General features: G+C 43.0%; 1 protein-coding gene across 2 annotated transcripts; it reads left to right on the top strand.

Moving 5' to 3' along the window:
• Nucleotides 1–13543: 13543 nt before the first annotated feature.
• On the top strand, nucleotides 13544–20451 carry DDT (D-dopachrome tautomerase). Of its 2 annotated transcripts, XR_004540266.1 has the most exons (4): nucleotides 13544–13835; nucleotides 15273–15448; nucleotides 19281–19991; nucleotides 20154–20451. XR_004540266.1 is itself a non-coding variant. In XM_033953776.1 (3 exons), the coding sequence occupies exons 1-3, from the start codon at nucleotides 13728–13730 to the stop codon at nucleotides 19351–19353; spliced, it is 357 nt and encodes a 118-aa protein (XP_033809667.1). In that variant the 5' UTR covers nucleotides 13544–13727; the 3' UTR covers nucleotides 19354–20451. The 2 variants fall into 2 exon arrangements, 1 of the variants encoding a protein (XP_033809667.1); XM_033953776.1 differs by having other exon boundaries at nucleotides 19281–20451.
• Nucleotides 20452–22881: the final 2430 nt, after the last annotated feature.

Below are 22881 nucleotides of genomic sequence, written 5' to 3'. Positions count from 1 at the left end.
CAATTGGAATACGGCTCTCGAGGACCGGAGTTCCCTACCCCTGGGCTAGATTCACTAAGGGCACGGATCATATCCGATCTGTGAGGGATCCGATCCATGTCTGGGGAATCACGCCCCCAACCGACTGTCCGGATCGCTCTGTAGCAATCCCGACGCTTGCGCAAACCATCTGTAGATGGTCTACGCATGTGTCGAAGAGCAGCGACTTTTTTTTTGTTGTTGGGTTTTTAAAAAACTTTTACCTAGCCCAGCGAGTCCGTGGTTTTAACGCGCTTTAAACCCATGGTTTAAAACCATGGGTTCGCACTGCAGGGGACGGTCAGGGCAGCGCATGGGGCAGGGAGCAGGAGAGGCAAAGGCAGAGAGATTTGGGGCAGAGCAGGGCGGCAGGAGAAAAAGGCAGAGAGTCCGGCCAAGGAATAGGAGAGGAGATTCGGGGCAGAGCAGGGCGGCAGGAGAAAAAGGCAGAGAGTCCGGCCAAGGAACAGGAGAGGAGATTCGGGGCAGAGCAGGGCGGCAGGAGAAAAAGGCAGAGAGTCCGGCCAAGGAACAGGAGAGGAGATTCGGGGCAGAGCAGGGCGGCAGGAGAAAAAGGCAGAGAGTCCGGCCAAGGAACAGGAGAGGAGATTCGGGGCAGAGCAGGGCGGCAGGAGAAAAAGGCAGAGAGTCCGGCCAAGGAACAGGAGAGGAGATTCGGGGTAGAGCAGGGTGGCAGGAGAAAAAGGCAGAGTCCGGCGCACGATAGTCGGGGCAGAGAGCGCACGAGAGTCAGGAGCAGAGGAGCAGAGAGCTGGAAAGTTGGGATAGACAGCAGGCAGAGAGCAGGTGACGGCAGTTGGAAAGCACTCACATGTTTGTGATCGGCCAGCCCAGTCGGTGTTGCAGGGTTTTTGTTAGTGAATCGCTGCCTGCCATCATTTGAATGCCGTTCCCTCTCATTTGCATGCACGGATCAGAGGTTAGGGAATCGGGTCACAAAGGGGTCACAAACCGATCGGTACATGATTGGTTTGCTTAGTGAATCTAGCACATAGTGGGGCTCTGGAGCCCATTAAAGAAATACATAAAAATAAATGTACTTTTAAAAATTAAAGTACTCTCACTGGGGAAAAAGTCAAGCTGAATGGCAAATGTACTCTAAAAAAGAGAGGAAGTGTATGGGTAGACTGGTAGTAGCTAAATCCTTTTCTAACAGAGGCACCAACAGCTTTGTGTGGAACATATGTTTCAGGTGCACCTTGCTTATTAGCTGAGGGGGTAGGGTGGGGGCATAACTTATTATAAATCTCTGCTGGTTCACGTCTGATTTGAGAAATATCCACATGCCCAAACTGTGGGCAGGTGGGATTCCAGAAAGAACATTGCAGCTCCTCTGAAATGATTGATGCCCTGGGGTCTTGGTATAAGCCTTTCTTCTTGCTTCTTACCAGAGCTTAATTCGGAAAGGTGCAGTTTTGTGCTATGAATAAGACCCCTAGTCTTGCTATAACTACAACCTATGCTGTCTGGCTCCTTCATCCTTTTACCACCTCTAAATTCTTCAGTAAAATGAAACAGCAGCAGCTCAGCAGGTTAAAAAAAAAGGGCACATTTTCATTCCCAAAGGAAGCCATAATGCAGGGAGAGAATCAGCTGTGGTGCCTCTGTTCAGGGAGCTCGAAGTTACAGCATGCCGCGTCTATGATCACTTGAATGTTTCTCCTTTTTGGATTTTTTTTTTTTTTTTTTAAAAGCTTGTGAATGCTCCAAGTTCTTCACACCTGTAAATCTGGAGATGCAACAACTGCACAAATCAGCCCTAAGCCTTCCCTTTTCACACAATATGTTTTTTCAGGCTTTTAAAACTGTCACTGCCATTGTGATTCAGCCTATGGTTTCCTTTCAGTTTTGCATAAATGAAGTTCACATATTGTAAGCTAACCACAAAGATACTGAGAAGTCAATAAAAAGAAAAATATAAAATGCAGTTTGTGTGCAAGTCTTGATTTATCTTCTTTTGTTTAAAGGTAAATTACGTGTGTTAGGGTTAACAGATGTCCAGGAAAACCCAGGTGCCTGGACAGACTTCCAAAACCCGGCAGCTTGCCTGGGTTTTGGAAAGCCCCGACAAGCTCCAGCCGCATCTGGAGGGCCTCTGAGCATGCGTGGATGACGTCGCACACATTCACGCATGCTCCAGCGTCCAGGCCTTCTAGATGCAGCCGGAGCTTATTGGGAAGAAGAGAGGAGGCTTTGTGGGGGCTGAATGTGGGATGGGGCTGGGGTGGAACAGGGGTGGGGCCAGGCTGGATTTTGCGGCCCAAAATATGGTAACCCTAACATGTTGGGGTTTTGTTTTTTTTAAGTTTTTTTATTCATTTTTCACATAACAACAAATGTATCACTTAAATTTATACAATTTCATTACGTACACACTTGATATTCCTTCATACATTACTATATATATAACGTATCATTATATAATCTTGAAGCAGTATATAATATTTAATAAGTATACCAACTATTTCTCAATTATAAACCCATCCCCTCCCCTTCCTTATGCAACTGCATACAATACAAGAAGATATATTGATAAATTATTTATATTATAAGATGATTAAAATAACCCCCCCCCCACCCACCCCCTCTTATCAATATCTTATTATGGGAAAATTGTATCATTCATTGCAAAGATCTATTAATGGTCCCCAAATCTTCTTAAACTTATCTATCTTAATGTATATTTTCTGTAAACCGCTTAGAACCTAACGGATGTAGCGGTATATAAGAAATAAATTACATTACATTACATATATAACCTTTTTGTGTTGCAAATGTACGTTCCATTTTATACATGTGTGATAGAGTGATTCTCAGTATTGACTGCTTAGTACACAGGAGGTTAACTTTTCTTACAATTTGAGGGGCTGCTGCAAAGTTCTCAGCCCAAACAAGAAGAGAACGATGTAAAGTCACGAAACTTCCAAGCTTTTCCACACTTTTCTTGACATTTTGCATTTCAGTGATGTGAAATGAAACAAAAAAGTGTCAAGAAAAGAATGGAATAACTTGTAAATTTTGTGCCTCCACATTTTTCTCTTCTTGATTGGGTTGAGAACTTTTCAGTGGCCCCTTGTATAAGAACTGTATTAGATACATCAACACAATCCAGAAGCTACATGGTGATGTTAACTTTACAAGGCCAAATTAATGATTACACACGTAGGCTTTTAGGAATACAAAAGCTACTTTTGTTAGGAACTATTAAATATTTGCAGTGAGAGAACATGTTTTATTTCTTTAAACATTAGCTATAGCAGCCTTCCAACCGCAGGAGCCATCGTTTTCAAAATGATTGGAGGTGCTAAACTCAATGGAAATTAGCTCTCCCTGGACAAAGTCAAGAATTTGTTCACTTTTAGAGGTGCTCAAACAGAACACCCACCCACATTGCTGGCTTCTATGCTTCCAACAAAGGATAACCAATGCAGTTTACAACTCAAAAAGCAAACATGTTGGCGGGGGGGAGAGAAACAGGAGGATTTCACCCCTCCAACCCGGGGGGGGAGAGAAACAGGAGGATTTCACCCCTCCAACCCGGGGGGGGGGAAACAGGAGGATTTCACCCCTCCAACCCAGTACCCTCAGCAAAAGGAAAAGCTGAAGAGCCCAATCTTTGCAACTTTTTTAAACCCTGGGAAAGGAACTTTTCAGATTAAATTAATTCCCCTCTCTATGATCACTGTAGCAGTTCTCCACCCTTTTCTGAGACATGTCCTTACTGACTTTTTTTTTTTTTAATTTAAAGGGCATTCTTTATTAAAATAGCAGTGAATGGAAACGCATAATGCAACCAAGAGCTTACCAAATGACTACAAGATATTGAAATTTAAACAAAACCCCCCCCCCCCAAAAAAAAAAATAAAATAAAGCCTCCAAATGACCATTTCAGGATACATTATAACTTTCAGAGCCTACATTTTAACATACAAAAATAAGCAATAATGCACCCCTAGCCCTCACCCCTTTCTTTATCAAATGAGATAAGCAACCATAGCAAGTTTCCCCACCTCAAGACAAGTACACCCAAAAAATCTATACAGAATGAAGATGTGCCACACGGAAACATCCCTATCTTTTTATTTTTCTATTTTACTAAAGTTTTTCTTTCAATAGCAGTGAACTTCTTCATCATATAAATATATCCCAATTCTGCTTTCCTCTTATGCAGAGAAGGAATTACCACTTACTTCCAGGCTGAGGCTATCAGCTTAGTCACTCAAAAACAAGACCTTGCTAAATCCGTTTGAGGTTCTGTCCAACCTACGATGTCCCTGTTTGGTAGGAAAATCCCCAAATCCCATGCTAGAGCCTGAGTGAGTTTCAGTTACAATGTTGAAACTGGCCCCAAATCATTTTTCTGCCTGGTTTTGGCCAAAACACTGTGTGTTTTCAATGGAAGCAAAAAAATATGGGCTTTGTCCTGTTAAGTCTCTCTCCTAACGAACAGGAGTTGTCTTTTCCCCCTGCCCTCCTGTAGGTGCCCCCCCAAGCCTGTTTTACAATCCCTGGCAGTCTAGGGGTATAGTTAGGACAGTCAATTCTGCCTAATGCCTATGTTGGCTGTGCTTTCATAATGGCTGCTATGACCTCTAGTGGCAATCTTGTGAGACTGCTGCAAGAAGTCACATTAGCTATTTTGAGAGCAATGCTGACATGTGCAAGAGCAACTGGGGATCACTACTGTCCTGACCACAAGGTCAGAGTAGGTATCCTGCAAACAATGGGATGGTTGGATAGGCTGGAATGAGCTTGGTCGGCAACTTCAGCAGTTGGAACGTAGCACATTTCCAACTGGTCTTTAGTCTACGGCCCAGAAATATCAAAGAAGAGACAAGTCAACTTAATCATGTATTTCTAATGAGACTAACTTATGGGCAGACTGGATGGGACCGTTCAGGTCTTTATCTGCTGTCATATACTATGTTACAAGGAACTGTAAGGAGGGGGTGGGGGGAGAGCTATTCCTTTTTCTTTTTTTGAATAACATAATTGCAAGTAATGCAGTTATGATATTGCAGAGTAGTTTATATGATAAATAAGAGTGCTTCAAATAAATGCTTTTGATATAAAAGTTTAATAGAAATTTAGCTAAATTTGGAATGATAAGCTTCTTAGGAATTAGCCTCTCTGTAGAGATATGACATATGTTACCATTCCAAATGTGGTGCTTCGAGAGTTGTCCAACTCTGACTACCTCTTAATCCCCCTCACATATATTGTTAGTCACCTAGTCCCTCAGAAATGCCAAATGTGGCACAAAGTCTGCCACTGTGAAAGCACGGTGGCTTTTAGCTTCAGTTTTCATTAGCTAAGGTCCATGTGTACAGAGGCTATTTTGTTTGGAGGTAAAATGTGGCCTTTCATTACTGTATACTGTCCTGGATATTATTTGGGTTATTCTAAAAAATTTCATGTCTCTGGGGAGTACGATAAAGACAAACAAAAGGAGCAGAAGAAAAATTCCACAGGATATCAACAGATAAACAAAGTAGAACAATTAAAAAATCCAAATGAACTTTAATGTAACATAAAGAAATCCATCTAAAAACAGGCTTTAGTCCAAGCAATCGCTTTTTCTCGACATGGTTGTGTTTCAGCTGGTGGGCCTTCATCAGGAGAAAGAAAACAACCTTACAAATTAAAAACATTAAACGTAAAAGAACATCAAAACAGAGTAAACATAGCATGAAAATATACACACACATTGTACAAGAATTGTAATATATCTTCAACAAAAATACTTAAAAAATACAGAACAAAATTGTCTTATCTTGCAGGTTAAAACGAAATTAACAGATGCTTAGAAGACAGTTCTAAACAAGAAAAAAGTTAAACAAAAAACAAACAGATCTTGCACAAACAGCATATCAGTGTATTTGAAATTTTAGACAGTGATGTTTTTTTATTTTCAGAAACCTGCAAACTTTCCTTTTAATATTTAGGTCCCAATAATCGTTTTATCATTTCATTATTTCACTTTGGGCTTATAAGAGTAACCCAGGTGTTTTTTCTTACTGGTTAATGGCATATACACATTTTTATTCTTTTTCCTAAGTTTTTTTCATGGGTGTTCTGCAAATTCATAAAAGCATTAGAGAATTCATTATAATTCACTTTGGATTCATTCATTGATTGTTTCTTTTTGTCATATACGTCAGATTATTAATGCTATTGGAACACTGTTTATTACGACAGTTTTAGTGACAACTGTTATTTCTATATTTGTACAGTAGATGGTGCTGTTTGTTCAAAATACTTAGGGCTCCTTTTACTAAGCATCTAGCGCGCATGGTAATGTAGCGCGCACTAAAACCGCTAGCACAGCTTAGTAAAAGGAGCCCGTAATGTGCATGTTATTTTTCTCACCCATTGTAACAATACTATATTTATGTTTTTATAGTTGATATCGCAATTTTTGTACAATGTATGTGTATTTTTTTCCATGCTAAGTTTACTGTGTTTCGATGTTCTTTTACCTTTTATGTTTTTAATTTGTAAGATTGTTTTTCTTCTCCTGATGAAGGCCCATCACCCGAAACACGGCTATGTCGAGAGAAAATGATTGCTTGAACAGAGCCTGTGTGTTTTTTTTCCAGAGAATAACATATTTTTAGATGGACTCCTTTATGTTACATTAAAGTTTATTTGGACTTTTTAATATTCCACCATTGTTTGTTTATCAGAGTATGATAAAGATGCAGTGTTTTCATCAACCTTGTGGTGTGCAGATGCTAGATTATATCAGAAAGAAACCTAGAGTGATTATTTTCAATCACAAGTATTGGTCAGCTTATAGTGTTAGCAGAGAAATATTACAGACTGGCATAATGCAAGGTCTTGCATTTGGGCTGCAAATCTCAAGGGAACAGTACAATTTAAGGTGATGGATCTTGAGGTGGCCAAAAATGTTGAAAGGTGATGGCAAAAGCTAGAAGGATGTTAGAGTGCATAGGGAAAGGTATGGCCAGTAGGAAAAGGAGGTATTGATGCCCCCGTATAAGACTCTGGTGAGACCTCATTTAGTATATTGTGTACAATTCTGGAGACCGCACCTTCAAAAAGATATAAACAGGATGGAGTTGGTCCAGAGGAATGGTCAGTGGTCTTTGTCATAAGGAGCATGGGGACAGACTTAAAAATCTCAATATGTATACTTTTGAGAAAAGGCAGGAGAAGGGAGATATGATAGAGACGTTTACCAATTCCTAATCCAGTCTACCACCTTGCTATGAGTATGCAAAGAGGAACTGAACCGAAGACTGCTGAAATCCATGCTTATGTCTTTGACCCTAGTACTCCTGGCCCTCAATTATAAACATCCAATCAGATTCATTTGATACAATCTGCCTTTGGTAAAGTTATGCAACTCTCCAGACTTTAGATATTTCACTATCCTTCCTTTTGCTAATTCTTCTGTCACTGAAGTAAGGCTTATTAGCCTGTAGTTTCCAACCTGTCTCTGTTACTGCCTTTTGAAAAGGGATAACATCCGTGTTTTTCCAGTCCAATGTGACCATTCCCATTCCAAAGATGTATTGAACAGGTTGTTCAGTGAAGCTAGCAGGGTTTCTTACAGACCAATCTCAAAGGTTGGTGGTAGAATCAAATTCTGTCGTGAACCTAGTGCAACAAAATTACCACTGCGTGCTCAATAATGAGCATGCAAATGAATGCGGCATTATAATCATGGTATAAATTAGCTGCTCACTATTCTCCACTAATTTTCCTGTCAGTGTATGAGTGCTGATTGATTCAGGAAACAGGAAAGTTGACATAAAAAAGCATGCCATGGTATCCCTCACTCCAAACCCTCCTGTTAATTTAAACAAATAAATAAAAACTGGCTCTGGCCCAAACTCCCCCTGAGCATCAGGTGACCCCTCCACCTTTAAAAAAAAAAAAAAAAAGCCCTGGTGTTTTGATGAACTGCTTCTGGCCCCCTCACAAAAGGCCCTGGTGATCCAGTAGACCCTGCCTCCTAAAGAGCCTCATAGACAAAGCCCTTGTGGTCTACTTAAACCCTTGGCCTAGCCAGATCAGAAACCCCTCAAAGTCCACCCTGGTGGCCTTAGCCAACCCCTATCCCTCCAACCCCAACCCTGACATACCTTCAGAGGAGGAGGGAAGGACGGATACTCTCTCTTCTCTCCTGGGCATCATCAAAGTGGCAGAACCCTGCCCAGCCCAGTGTATTATGGTTTGCACTCAGCAGTATCTACCAGAAAAAGGCGTTTTCTCCTTAGTTGGTAGTTATGTCCCATCCAGTGCATCCCAGAATGCACCAGGTGGGGGTGGGGGGTGGGCCACCAGAGTGAACTTTGGGGGAAGAGGGTAGAATCTGGCCTGGCCTGGCTAGGGGTCCCACTGAACTACCAGGGCTTTGTTTAGGGGGTCAGGAGGGGGTCCACTAGGGCCATTTTTTTTATTAAGGTCAGGGACAGAATGGTTGGGTCGGTGGGAGAAAAAAGGGTGTTGTAAAACATCCCTTCTCTCAACCAATCCTTCTAATACTGCCCTGGACCTAGCATTATTTTGGGGGTTTTCACGCTAAACATGCATGACAGCTTTTTTTTTTTTTTTTTTTTTTTTTTTTTTTTTCTTTTATTGCTATGGGGCACTAATGGTTTCAGTGCCCACATTAGATTTTGATCATATCTTGTGATTTATTCCATCTGTTCTTAATATACAGTATTTCCTTCTAGTTTACCCCACTGTTGTTCCAGTTCATCCACCTCCTCCCTCTCTGCCAGCTCTTTTATACTTAATCCCCCCCCTCCCCTTTTATGAAGTTACATTAGGCTTTTTTATCGCCAGCCACAGCAGTAAAAGCTCCGACACTCATAGAATTGATGATAAAAAAAGGCTTAATGTGGCTTCTTAAAAGGGGGCCTTTATTTTGCTTACTGTCAAACATCAGGAAACAATTTTAAAGAAAAGGATGGTAAATGCCAGGAATGCCCTCTAAGGGCTAGATTCACTAACTTTACCGATTGTGTCCTGACCAGTTTACGACCCTGACCCGATTCACTAACCTTCTGGCTGATCCGATCCGCACCCGATCCAATCTGCACATGCAAATGAGGGGAAATGGCATGCAAAGTAGGAAGGCAGCGATTCACTAAACTCAAGAAGGAATACCGACTGGGCTGGCCGATCCAAAAAGAAGTGACTGCTGAGGACCAGTCGCTTACGTCCCTGCTCTTGACTCGAGTTCGTTTAAAGGCAGTCTGCGGCACAATGAACCCCAGAAGCTGCTCTCTGCTGTGTTTCCCTGCAGTGTGAGCCCGTGGTTTTTAACCTGCGGGTTTAAAGCGAGGCTGCGTTATGACGTGTTCTGTTCTGTTCCAGACTGTTTATTGACTGGAACAGAACAGAACACGCTGTAGTTTAGCCCCGCTTTAAACCCGTGGGTTAAAACTACGGGCTCGCGTGTAACCGGCAACCTTCGTTGGTGTTCACTGTAGTGTGTTCCGTTCCAGCCCCCCCTTGTTATGACCTTGCTTGTTGTGTGGAGAGCCAGCGCATGTGAGGACCACATCTACAGGCTAAGAAGATGGTCTGCGCTTGCATCTGGATCGCTCTACAGCAATCTGTTGGGTCACTGTGGGGCATGCCTCCGATCGCTGCAATTTGCATGAAGAAGCTTTGTGAATCGGTCGCCCAGGAAGACTCGGTAACGGATCGCCCAGCAAAGGTGAGCTTAGTGAATCTAGGCCAAAGTGAAGGAAGGAATCAAAGCAAAAATTAAATGGACTTTCACACTTCAAAGAATGGCAGCTATAACCCTAAACAAAGGCATGGAGGAAGGTATCCTGCACAGAGTATAAGGTACAACCCTAAACAGCAGGTGGGAGGGTGGAAACTTGTACTGATGGCCAGGTAAAGGCATGGAGGCGGGCAGCCTGCAATGAGTAGCAGATACAACCGTACACAAGGGCATTGAGGACAGTAATCTGCATTAGAGAATGATACAGGGACTGTTTACCGCGGTAAACCATGGTCACCGCAGTAAATCCGCAGTAATGGGATCATTTGCAACTGGTTTACTGCAGGAATGGGGACAAGACCTTTCACCGCCCCATGGAAGCGGTGAAAACTCTTGCTCCTGTGGTAAAACAATTGTGCCCGTGTCAGACTCGGCATCTCCTCCCCAGCTCCTCTTGGGCCTATTTTACCTTCAGGAGCCAGCCATGCCACAATGAAGACAGAAAGAACCCAAAACCAAAGCCTGAGACCAATGTGATTTGAAGAATAAAATTACCAGACAACAAAAGGTAGAAAAAATAAATGTATTTTATATTTTGTGATTAGAATATTTCAGATTTGAAATATGTATCCTGCTAGAGCTGGTATTAGACATAACTGGGGACCGCAAAATCCAGGCTGTGCTTCTTTAGCTTCCAGCTGGCTTAGGGCTCTCTCTGACCAGGGGGTAGTTGCCCTCCCCTAACACTATTCCTGCCATGTATGACGTATTCTGTTAGCTTGATTTTTCTATGTAGCATTCTATAGTAATTTGGTTTGTTCAGTTTTCACAATAGTGGAGGGGATATTTGTGAAAGGGAGGGAAGACAGGGGTTTTGTTGATCTTTGCTCTGTATTATTTGTGTTTATAAAATGACAATTGTACAGAATAGTCTCTTTTTATACTTTAATAAAATAAGTTCAGTATAAAATCATAACTATTCGAGGCTTGTGCGGATTGGATCTGACAGCTTGCGGGGCGGTGACAGGGACTGAGCTCGCAGGGATGGGGCAGGTGCCAGGGACGGGGACTGAGCTCACGGGGATGGGGCAGGGACAGGGACGAGGTCTTGGGGACGGGGCGGGAACGGTGATAAATTTTTTCCCATGTCATTCTTTAATCTGCATGGAGTAGTAGGTAAAACCCTAAACAAACATGCAAGTGGTGGGGGCTGGGGGGTAGCCTGCATGGAGCAGCAGGTACAACCAGTGGTGTAGTGAGGGTGGGAGGCACCCAGGGTAGTGGCCCTCTTCTTCGCCCTCCCTGCCTTGCACGTCCCCTCCCTTCTCCCATACTTCTTTAACTTCCCCAGCATAAGCAGCATCTTCAACACGTTGGCCTCAGCTCTCCCTCTGATGTTACTTCCTGGTCTTGTGGGGGTGTGGAGAGGAGGAGAAGCGCCAGCGTTCCCCAGGAAGACAGAGCCCAAGGTGGTCCACCTCCCCCCCCCCCTTATTACACCATTGGGTAAACTCTAAATAAAAGCAAACCTGTGTGCAGTGGAATGTATAATTCTAGCTAGGGTTACTAGATTTGTTCAAGGAAAAAAAAGAGGACATAGGGGAGAGTGTGGCGCAGTGGTTAAAGCTACAGCCTCAGCACCCTGAGGTTGTGGTTTCAAACCCACGCTGCTCCTTGTGGCCCTGGGAAGTCACTTAATCCCCCCATTGCCCAGGTACATTAGATGATGTCCTGTGAGCCCGCCAGGACAGACAGGGAAAAATGCTTGAGTACCTGAATAAATTCATGTAAACCATTCTGAGCTCCCATGGGAGAATGGTATAGAAAATTGAATAAATAAATAATGTGTCCCTACCCCATTCTGCCCCCAAACAAACCTCAACTCTTTTCCTTCCCTGAGTCTGGACTGTGTCTGGAGGACTTCTGAGCATGCACAAATGCAACAGAATGGCATCATGTGCATATATGTGTGACATCATTGCATCGCCTCGCATCCAAGCATGCTCGGAGGCCCTCCAGACACAACCTAAAGCTCAGGGACTTCCAAAACCTGGACAAACTGCTGGGTTTTGAAATAGAGGTCTGCACGGTAATGGGGATCGCGGGAATCCCGCGGGTCCTGCGGGGGTCCCGCGGGAATACCCCCGTAACCCGTGGGATTCCCACAGGGACCCCCCTCTAGCCAACGGGACTCCCACGGGGATGGAAGGCTTTGGAAGCAGGGTTTGTCCATATAATATAATAGACACATCAGCCTTAGTAAAAGAGGGGGTTTATAAGTTAATTACCTGAACAGAAAACAAAAAAAGGGTTCCACCAAAGAGATTCCACAAGGAAAACAGCAGCGCAAACACAAAAGAAACTGTGGAATTGATGATCCTGTCAGAAGTAATTACTGCTTTTTATGGGGATGTGTGGGGATGGAGGTAATTCCTTGCGGGGATGGGTGGGGACGGTGAGGATCCTGGCGGGGACGGAGAGGATCCTGGCGGGGACGTGTGGGGACGGAGAGGATTCTGATGGGGACGGGCGGGGATGGGTGGGATTTCTGTCCCCGCACAACTCTCTATTTTGAAAGTCTGTCTGGACACCGGGACGGTCCTCTAAAAAGAGGACATGTCTGGGTTTCCCCAGACATCTAGTAACCCTTACTCTAGCCACCTTACTGGGCAGATTAGATGGACCATGCTGATCATTATCTGCAGTGGCAGCGTAGAAAGGGGGGTGCGGTCTGCCGTGGGCGCAATCTTCCTGCCCGCCTGCTTGCTCCCCACTTCTCTCCTTGCCTCACACGCCCCTTGCCTTCCCCTGTACCTTTTTGGTGCTCTCTGATGTCACTGACGGTACGGGGTGTAGGGAAAGGGAAGGGGGAGTGCATACAACGGGGGAGGGGCACCATTGCCCTGGGCGCCCTCACCGTTAATATGCCACTGATTATCTGCCATCACTGTCTTACTATGTTGTTATGTAGATACTGTACAATTCAAAAATATTTATTACATCTTAAATATAAACCAACATAACCACCATAACAAAGTGACAAACTCCCCACACTGGTAAGCACTAGTTATCAGCTCCCTCGATCACATTTCAAATCCTCTACATACACTTTGTTACTATACACACACATTTTTCTGCAACACTGCAGAAAGAGAAACACATTTTCTGCTGTATTGTGCAAAATACAAAGATATGAACAGGGGATACACATCTCCCAAAGCTGAGAAAGAAAATCTAAACTTCCCATAAAATAAGTAATAAAAACTACAGTTCCAGGGGAAACAGAAGAACCAAAAGCAAGAGCAGTTAAATATGTTGCATTCTCCCACCAGGCTAGAACCATAATCTGACCGGTAGAAATATGGCCCAACAACAGAATCTGAAAATTGTGTTTGTCTCCAGTAACTTTATTTTATCTTTATTTCTATTTTGCACATGACTTTTCCTTTTATCTTAATCACTCTGTATTACTTTTGGCATCACATATAAAACAGCCGTGCCAATAAAGTGGAGAAGCTGAGAACCAGTGAAGCCCAGCTCAGATCCCACTATGGATCCTTGTAATCTTGAGTAAGTGACTTAATCATCCATTGCCTCAAGTACAAACTTAAATTGTGATCCCTCCAGCTGGAAAATACCTTGTGCACTTGAATGTAACTCACTTGAGCTGTCACTGAAAAAAGGCGTAAGCTAAAAGTCCTTTCTGTTCACTTTAAGAGCACACATTGGGGGTGTTTCCCAGCTCTGCCAATAAGAGTGAAAGAACACTTACCCCTCCCTCTCTCCCTCCTGTGACGTCACTCGGCTCAACCGGGAATGTTTTTAGCTTCCGTCCGCAGTTGAACTTTGGCTTGCTTTCCCCCTGTCCACTCATTCAGGGCACTCTACTTCCCCCTACACCCTTCTGTCCTTATTCTGGGCTTTCCCCTCCTGCCCTCTGTTCTGTCCGGATCTTGATCAAAAGCAGCATTGACTAAAGATGCCCTTTGTAGACCTTGAGACAAACCTGCCTTGCAACCAGATCCCCGAGGGCTTTGCAAAAAGGCTGTCCACTGCTGCAGCTTCAATCCTAGGAAAACCTGAGGAGGTGAGTCAGGAGATGCTTCTGCTACTGGAGATTGAAGGAGGAGAGCTCTGGGAGCTAAAGCTGCGTGTTGTGGATTCTTAGTACAGTTTAAATAATTTTTTTTAAGCACCTGGTGGCTAGTGCAAGTGAAACTATTCCATTAGGGGGAGTCCTTCTCCCTATGGAAAGCTGGCAGGACGAGGCATACCATTTAGCTATCAGTGGTTGCTGCAGTAGCATTTATCACTTACTATTGTAGCACATACAGTCAGTCCCTGCTCCTTGTATGCAGCTTACAAGATATGTAAGATGTTCCAAGAACTTTTTTTTTTAGTGTAAATATGACTGTAATTCATAAAGCTATTACTGAAAACAATTAGGGCTAAAATTTAAAAGGAACATAAATAAATGAGAGATGAAACTAGCATGTTTGCATTCATAAGTGTCATCTCTGTGCTTGAGCACCCCTGATATTGACCAAACCTCTTTACTGTGACCAGGGAACATCAACTTGTGTTGAGTTTAGCACCCCTAATAATTTAGAAAAGTTGACTCCTATGCCTGCATAGGATGTGATCAAACCATTTGGCAAACCTCGGTTAAAAACAGGTCTGAACAAATTCCTAGAGCGGAAGAATCCATAAACAAGTATTAGCCAAGTAGACTTGAGGAAATCCCTGGGAATAAGCTGCAAGGAATGGATCTTTCTTTGGATCTGCCAGGTGCTTCCTAGAGATCTGGATTGGCTGCTGTGAGAAATAGGACACTGGGATTGATGGACTTTTGGTTTGACCCAGCATGACAGACTATAGCAAAATTTGGATGGGCACTGCCAATAGGATAATGTCAGACAGAGGGGGCTAGTGCAGGGGTGGGGGTTTCAGGATTTCCCCCAATGAATATGCATGAGATCTATTTGAATATAATAGAGGCAGTGCAGCTCTTGAGGACTATAGTTACTAATGAAATCTTTTTCCCTATTGATATACTGAAATATGTTAGCACTGTACTTTCTACTGTAACTGTGCTTATTTTAGTTAGTAGGTGCCACAGCCTTAAGGATCCTGTGGCTATTTCCCAGTGGAGAATGACATGGGGACAAATTTTTCCCTGTCACCGCGGGAACTCATTTTTCCATCCCTGCGAGTTTGTTTTTTTTTCTGTCCCTGCCCCATTCCCGCAAGCTCCATCCTCATCTGCACAAGCCTCAAACACTTTAAAATTATAAGTGTTTGAGGTTTGTGCGGTTAAGGCAGAGCTTACAGGAATGGGGCAGGGACAGCCACAGTGATAAAACTCACGGGGACGGGGATAAATTTGTTCCCGTGCCATTCTCTATTTCCCAGGCAAAGGTAATGAGAAGGGAGAACGGTTGACGCTTTCCGGCTGGACAATAACAAGATCTCCTTTTTCTTCCCTTTGTATATATCTTGCTGTGTCCCCATGACCGTATGGCAGAGAGTGAATGTGACGGTGAAGAGCGGCCTGACGATGTTGATTGGAGGCTCTGCAGAACCGTGTGCACAGCTGCTTGTCTCATCTATGGGTGTGGTAGGAACAGCAGAGCAGAACAAAAACCATAGTGCCAAGTTCTTTGAGTTTCTGGAACCAGGGCTTAATCTCAGCAACGAAAGGTCAGTGGTAACATGTGAACTATGCTACTCAACCAACTACAACTCCAGCAGTGACAGAAACATCTATTACAGGGACAGGCTAAAGATCCATTAAGCCCAGTATCCTCTTTCCAACAGTGGCCAACCCAGGTCCCAAGGACCTGTCAGATGCCCAAAGAGCAGCAACATTCCAAAGCTGAGATTGTGATGTCATAAAGCCTCATTCCACCAATGCCTAGGAGCCAGTCTCATCAGTGATGTCACAATGGCTTGATTGTCCTAAACTTGGTTCACATAAGAATTGCCATACTAGGACAGACCAAAGGTCCATCAAGCCCAGCATCCTGTTTCCAATAGTGGCCAACCCAGGTTCAAAGTACCTAGCTAGATCCCAAGTAGTAAAACAAATTTTATGCTGCTTATCCTAGGAAGACGCTGTAGATTTCCCCAAGCCATCTCAATAAAGGCCTATGGACTTCTCGTTTAGGAAATTATCCAAACCATGTTGGGCAGGATCTACCATGTCATTCACAAGACAGCTATTTGTTTTTATGGTATTTGTGCTCCAGAGTTTAGTGTAATACAATCACATCACACAGCAACATAGCACACTAAGTGCATCTGTGTGTTATTGACACGTAAAACTGTGCATGTATTATAATAAATGCACTGAATGAGCTCTGTTGCATGTCTAAAAAGAAACAAATTCTAGAAGAACAGAGAACTTTATGATCAGTGTTTATGCCCCACACACCTTCAAGTTCATGAGTTGAATTTTCTAAGTCACATCTTTCCAATGAAAACTGCTTTCCAACCCAGAGACAATGGTCTAAGCCAGGGGTCTCAAAGTCCCTCCTTGAGGGCTGCAATCCAGTCGGGTTTTCAGGATTTCCCCAATGAATATACATGAGATCTATGTGCATGCATTACTTTCAATGCATATTCATTGGGGAAATCCTGAAAACCCGACTGGATTGCAGCCCTCAAGGAGGGATTTTGAGATCCCTGGTCTAAGCGCACATCTTCCTCCTCTCTTACCATATTTAACTAAAATCTCAAGATATGGGATTTTGTATGTATTGGAGGATGTGTTCATAGCAGTATTTTTTCTGCATTACAGAGTCTTTGGTAATGAAACAGATGCAGATCAATTTTGCAATAGAATATGAAGTGATGCCAAGAATATAACTAGACATTGTGGGCCTGATTCTGGAAATGGCATCTGCTGCAGTAAGCACCTACAAAATAGACTCCTACCACATGTCAATCACCGGTAAGCGCTGCGTCCAGAATTGCGTCTATTTTTGTACAGATGCTTTATATGTAGGTCAGCGTTATACAGGCCTACATTTAAGGCAAGGGTCTCAAAGTCCCTCCTTGAGGGCCGCAATCCAGTCGGGTTTTCAGGATTTCCCCAATGAATATGCATGAGATCTATGTGCATGTACTGCTTTCAATGCATATTCATTGGGGAAATCCTGAAAACCCAACTAGATTGTGGCCCTCAAGGAGGGACTTTGAGACCCCTGATTTAAGGCATCTGACTTGCATCTATGGAAGTACCTAGGCACGCCTGTGGACACTTAAAGCTACTTCCGGCATAAGCCTTAAGCATTCATAGGCGTGCCTAGGTGCTTCCGTAGGTGCAAGTCAGATGCCTTAAATGTAGGCCTGTTTTTGCTGACCTACATTTAAGGCATCTGTACAAAAATAGACGCAATACCGGTGATCGGCATGTTATAGGAGCCTGTTTTGTAGGCGTTGTTCGCCGCATCAAGTTAAAAAAAATAGTGTGTCCCAATTGGTCTGTTAGACAGTGGTAGGATGCCTACCACTGCCTATAGTCGGAACACCATTTTGCGAATCAGGCCCTGTGTATAAGTACAGTACTTTGAAAATGAGTCCCAAAGTACCATAGTAACATGGAATTTTGTGTGTCTAAGTGCTTTGAAATTGAGCCTCATTCTCTCTCAAATTCTATAAACAGCACCCAACATTAGACACATAATTGTAGAATGGGGCAGTTATATTTCTAACATAATTAATTTACTCTATGTGCCCAACACTCATACAATATCGCTTTACACCAGTGGTCTCAAACTCGCGGCCCGCCAGATACTATTTTGAGGCCCTCGGTATTATAAATAATGATTCTTTATGGAAAACTTGTGCCTTAAGTGTCTGGCTGTCGCGTTCTGGAACGTTGCCCGCCTCACTGTAACCTCACGCAAGCGCTTTCCTGTGTCTATATGCGATTGTCCTCTCCACTCCACCTCACAATCGCGTACAAATGCAGGAAAGCTCTTGCATGAGGTTACAGCAGTGAGGTGGGCAACGTTCCAGAGCGTAAGGTAACCATTGGAGGCAGTGCAGCTTGTGCGTGTGTCTGGAGGAGGTTAGAGCTGAAAGCGGTTGCGGATGCGGCTACTGGACACTTAAGGCACACGTTTGCCATCCTTGTCCAATCCATCATCCTCTCCAAACTAGATTACTGCAACGCCATCTACTTAAATCTATCAAAAAAAAGTCTTCTAAGACTCCAGCTAATCCAGAATACTGCAGCCAAACTGATCTTCTCAAAACGCAAATCTGACCATGCCTCCCCACTCCTTGCCAAACTTCACTGGCTCCCAATAATCCCCAGAATCCATTTCAAATGTTTCTGCCTGGCTTTTAAGATCATTCACGGCATCCTTCCTCCCCTTATCCCACTATCTTACAACTCCTCCAGTCCCAACTCCTCCAGAACCGCCCAAAGGTATAAACTAGCCTTCCCCTCCCTACGCGGCATCCACTATGCAGGCAAACTGGGAAAATCCCTTCTCTTCAAAATCACAGGTCTTTGGAACGACCTCACCTCCCCATTGCGGAACCTGAGCTCCCTTCAGTTATTCCGCAAACAACTGAAAACCTGGCTTTTCAGCAAATTGTAACTCTATCCTTCCCCCCTTTTCCCCCCCCTTCTTCACATAAGTTCATGTAATCTTTTTTTCTTCCTCTCTACCTACTATTTTAAGTTCTTGTAAACCGTGTCGAGCTCCATACTCATGGAGATGATGCGGTATATAAACTTAAGGTTTAGATTAGATTAGATTAGATTAAAGAATAATTATTTATAATACCGAGGGCCTCAAAATAGTTGGTCCAAAATTTTGCCTCTTGCAGTTGATACTTTGATAGTTTTCACTTTCTGCATGTTGCACTGCTTTCAGCTGTGTATAGCTGAAATTATCAGAAGCTTCTGATAATTTCAGATTTCAGATAATCCACATTTTGGATTTGTAGGTACTTGGAGGGCTGCAGAAAAAATAGTTAATGTCTTATTAAAGAAATGACAACTTTGCATGATGTAAGTACCTTCAAATCCAAAATGTGGCCCTGCAAAGGGTTTGAGTTTGAGAGCACTGTTTACACCAACAGCTCTTCTTGGATCTTGGTGATGACTTGTTTCATACGAGCTTTATTTAACCCATGATTTGCCTGCATCCTCACCAGTTCATATTGAAATTTTTTAATGTAACCTTTTATATCTTATATATTTTTTGGAACATCTGTGCTTTTTATCCAGTCAGTTAGAAAAATTAGTTGTTGGCGTTAAGCAATATTTCTTGAGTGTTGGGAACATAGAATGAATTGATTAGTTTTATTTTGACTCTAAAGTGATTTAACATACCCCCTCCTTTACAAAGCCATGCTAGTGTTTTTAGCGCCGGTTGCCGTGGTAACAGCTCTGACACTCACAGAATTCCTATGAGCGTCCGAGCTGTTACCACCGTGGCTTTGTAAAGGAGGGGGATAATGTGCTGCCGTTCCAAAATATAATAAAAACACAATCTCATTTCTTTTTCTGAAGGATTATTATTCGTTTTTATCCTCTGGAGTCCTGGCAGATTGGTAAGAAAGGAACCGTTGCAACATTCTTATAACCTTCTGAAGAGACAGATAAGCCCAGATGTGGGGAAGAGCTCACTCAGACCAAGAATAATTTAATAGATCCCATCTTCAGTCCATATCTGTAATTCTCTGTTTTTTTTCCTTCTGTTTCTTTTTGCTTCTTCCAAAATTAAATTAGTAAAATAAATTGAGGTTTATCTACTAGGCTATTCAATGAGTCAGCACTAGGGATGGAATCCTGTTCCATCTCAGGTTCTCATTGATTCTCTGGACTTTGGGAAGGTCACGCATGATTGGCTTCCCAGTACTTCCTCCCTGGCTGAAATCTTCAGTCTGCACATCTTCTTTGTAATGATTTTATTAACTGTGCAATACCTTAGTTCAAGATCAAATAAAAGTGGGAAATCATTACGTGAGAAGAAATACTTTATAGTGGAAGAATTTCTCTCTTCTAGGAGAGCAAACTATTGATAAATACTCTTCAGACTTGTTCTAGCTACTGCTGGTGCAGTATCTAATTTGTTTTACTGTTTACTGAGATCTGAATTTTTAGGGCCAGTTCTCACTTTTGACAACTAATAAATTTTAAGATTATTTACTGATTTATAGGCTCATATAGCAAATTTATTATTTGCTGATGTATAGGCTCATACCTTTATTTAGAGCAGGGGTGCCAAAGTCCCTCCTCGAGGGCCACAATCCAGTCGGGTTTTCAGGATTTCCCCAATGAATATGCATGAGATCTATTTGCATGCACTGCTTTTGTTGTATGCTAATAGATCTCATGCATATTAATTGGGGAAAACCTGACTGGATTGCGGCCCTCGAGGAGGGACTCTGACACCCCTGATTTAGAGGATGCACAATAAATTAATGTTTTGGATAGCATCAGCAGGGGTGGTGTAGGAGCCCCTGCATCTCAATCCTTCTTGACGTCTCCTTTTCGTCTGCCTACCTGATGCCCTGATGACCAACCCCTCACTTGTTAAACAGCCTTTTCCTTCTGTTTTGAATAGCCTGTGTACTGTACATTAAAAAAAAATATTCTTTCAGTTCCTTGCAAGATACTGGTCTTATGGATTTTATTTTACATTATGAAACAGAGAATAAAGTTGAGACATTAAACAGAATGCTAGTGTTTTTATTTTTATGCCTCTTTCTTTAACTATTGCATTCAATTTTCTGGTTCTAGAAGTTGACAAGTTGTATTAACCACAGTTACATTTTAGACTGAGAAACAGGGTCACCGAAAGTGTATTACGTGCCCTAGGTGAACCATCAATCTTGTACTGAGACCTCAAACCCCCACAGAAACTTGTGCACGAAGTCAGGGGGAGGAACACAGCACTCGATCCTGGTGAAAAACCACCACGGGGCCACTCAGCCTGCACTCAAGCTCTCTTTGGAAAAAATCTGGAGTAAGCCTTGCTTCCAAGTGATTGGTCCCTGAGCTCCTGGACTGTTAATGCAGGTTGGCTATGCAGGTGCCCTGCAAAGCAGGCTACCTTTTGGCTACAGACTACTGCCCGCAGAGTCTGTGTTCTCTTGTAGCTAGAGATCCTCTTAGCACCGAAAAACCTCATGATCAGATTTAAAAAAAAACTGAAATTAAAAGGAAAAATAAAAACAAGCAGAACAATCTCATATCATATTGTGTGCAGAGAATAAAACTGAGGAGTTACAGGCCAGCCCAGAGAGAAGGGAGGCAGAGAAGAAGAGACACAATCCACAGGTTCAAGAATAATAATATAATAACTTTATTTTTGTATACCGCCATATCCCGATGAGTTCTAGGCGGTTCACATTAATTAAACAGAGTTACAAGTGGTTCCATACAAGATTGATCAGAGTTGCGAACAGTGAAGAGAAGTAAGGGGGAGAGGGGGGAGTCGAGGGGGGGGGTTCAGTAGGGGAGAGGTGGAGATTAATGAAGGGGTATTAAGGGTCCTGGTCTTGGAATAGGTGGGTTTTGAGTAATTTTCTAAAGAAGGAATTGTAGGAATGGTAGACTATAATTTTTTAAGTAAACTGAGGGCTCCTTTTACGAAGGCGCGTTAGGGCCTTAATGCGCAGAATAGCACGTGCTAACCGCTACCACCTCCTCTTGAGCAAGAGGTAGCTTTTCAGCTAGCACACGCTAAAAACGCTAGTGCACCTTCGTAAAAGGAGCCCTGAATGTATTTTATTAAGTAATTGTTATTTGGCATAATCAATTACATTAAGGAGAGACATCTGGATGTATTTGCCAAATGTGGAGCGCCTGAAAAAAGTCCCACTATAACCCTGCAGGTACTTTTTGCTGTGCAGCTTTCAAAGAAAAAGTACTTTTGAGGTCCGCTGAATATTTAAAAGTACCCATGGACTCTGCAGCTACTGGCAGGCATTAGAAAACTGTCCCCCTTCCTTTGATGTAAGACTACAATGAGCTCTGTTTGTGGACACGAGAGCTGCCAATAGAAGCACTTTAAGAACACAGTGACTGCTCCCCTCCTTTTATGTGATGCTTTATCGATTGCTATATGCTTTTGCTTTTATCTCTACTTTCAGCTTTTAGTACATTTCTGTATCTTTTGCTTTGTAGATTAAGGTTTCAGTGCTAGAGTTTAAGTTACTATACATTATTAAACGGGGAAAGACAGGAGGCAGATGCAGGACTATGGGAGGTATAGACAGAGAGGGAGAGCAGAGAGATGTAAGATCATAACAGAGGAGGGAGACATGGAACAAAGGTACAAAGGAGAACTGACACTGGATCTGGGGAGGGTAACAGAGGGGAAAGAGAGAGAGACCTGGACTCAAAGGGGATAGGGCTGGATTGTGAAAGAAATGTTGGATGCGAAAGAATGAAATATTGGATGCACAGTCAGAAGGAAGTGCAACCAGAGACTCATGAAATCACCAGTCAACAAAAGTAGGAAAATGATTTTATTTTCAATTTAGTGATCAAAATGCGTCAGTTTTGAGAATTTATATCTGCTGTCTATATTTTGCACTATATTTGTCTATTTTTCTATAGTTACTGAGGTGACATTGCATATTTTAAAGTCATCTGCCTTGACATCTTTGAACCCCCCCCCAATATAAATGATAATTAACATTTTTTATGCGTACAGTGTGCTTTGTGGGTTTTTTTAATTTTATGGTTACCATTATGAATTAATAAGATATTATGTGTACATGAAAAATGAATGGAAGAAATTGGGGGTGGGATTGAGGGCGGGGCTGACAATAGATGTCCCGTTTTGATGAAAAAATAAATGGTCATGTTATGTATATCTAAGCTGACCATATGTCCCGTTTTGAATGGGACCGTCCTGTTTTTAGATCCCCTGTCCCGTTGTCCCCACACACAGCTTCAGGATGCTGAAATGTCCCGTTTTCAGGGACAGCGTCCTGAAGCTGTGCGCGGGAACAATGGGATAGGCGATTGCTTCCTGTCCCTCCATGCCACGTGAAAAAAGGCTCCCTTGGCTCGCCAGTGTGCTCATCATGTTCATCGTTATCGTCGCCCTCCCCCGGCGCACCCGAACCCCCATTGACCCTCTCATCTGACCCATCAT

The sequence above is a fragment of the Geotrypetes seraphini genome, chromosome 8, assembly GCF_902459505.1.
Source record: "Geotrypetes seraphini chromosome 8, aGeoSer1.1, whole genome shotgun sequence".
Lineage (NCBI taxonomy): Eukaryota > Metazoa > Chordata > Amphibia > Gymnophiona > Dermophiidae > Geotrypetes > Geotrypetes seraphini.
The sequence above is the reverse complement of the archived record's forward strand: the minus strand, read 5'-3'. Positions and strand labels throughout refer to the sequence as shown.

Excerpts from the sequence above, each read along its gene's own strand:
- DDT (XM_033953776.1), top strand. The coding sequence starts at position 13,728 with ATGCCCTTTGTAGACCTTGAGACAAACCTGCCTTGCAACCAGATCCCC. Across the intron at positions 13,836-15,272 it reads TCCTAGGAAAACCTGAGGAG|AGAGTGAATGTGACGGTGAA; the intron begins GTGAGTCAGGAG and ends ACCGTATGGCAG. Across the intron at positions 15,449-19,280 it reads CTTAATCTCAGCAACGAAAG|GATTATTATTCGTTTTTATC; the intron begins GTCAGTGGTAAC and ends CTTTTTCTGAAG.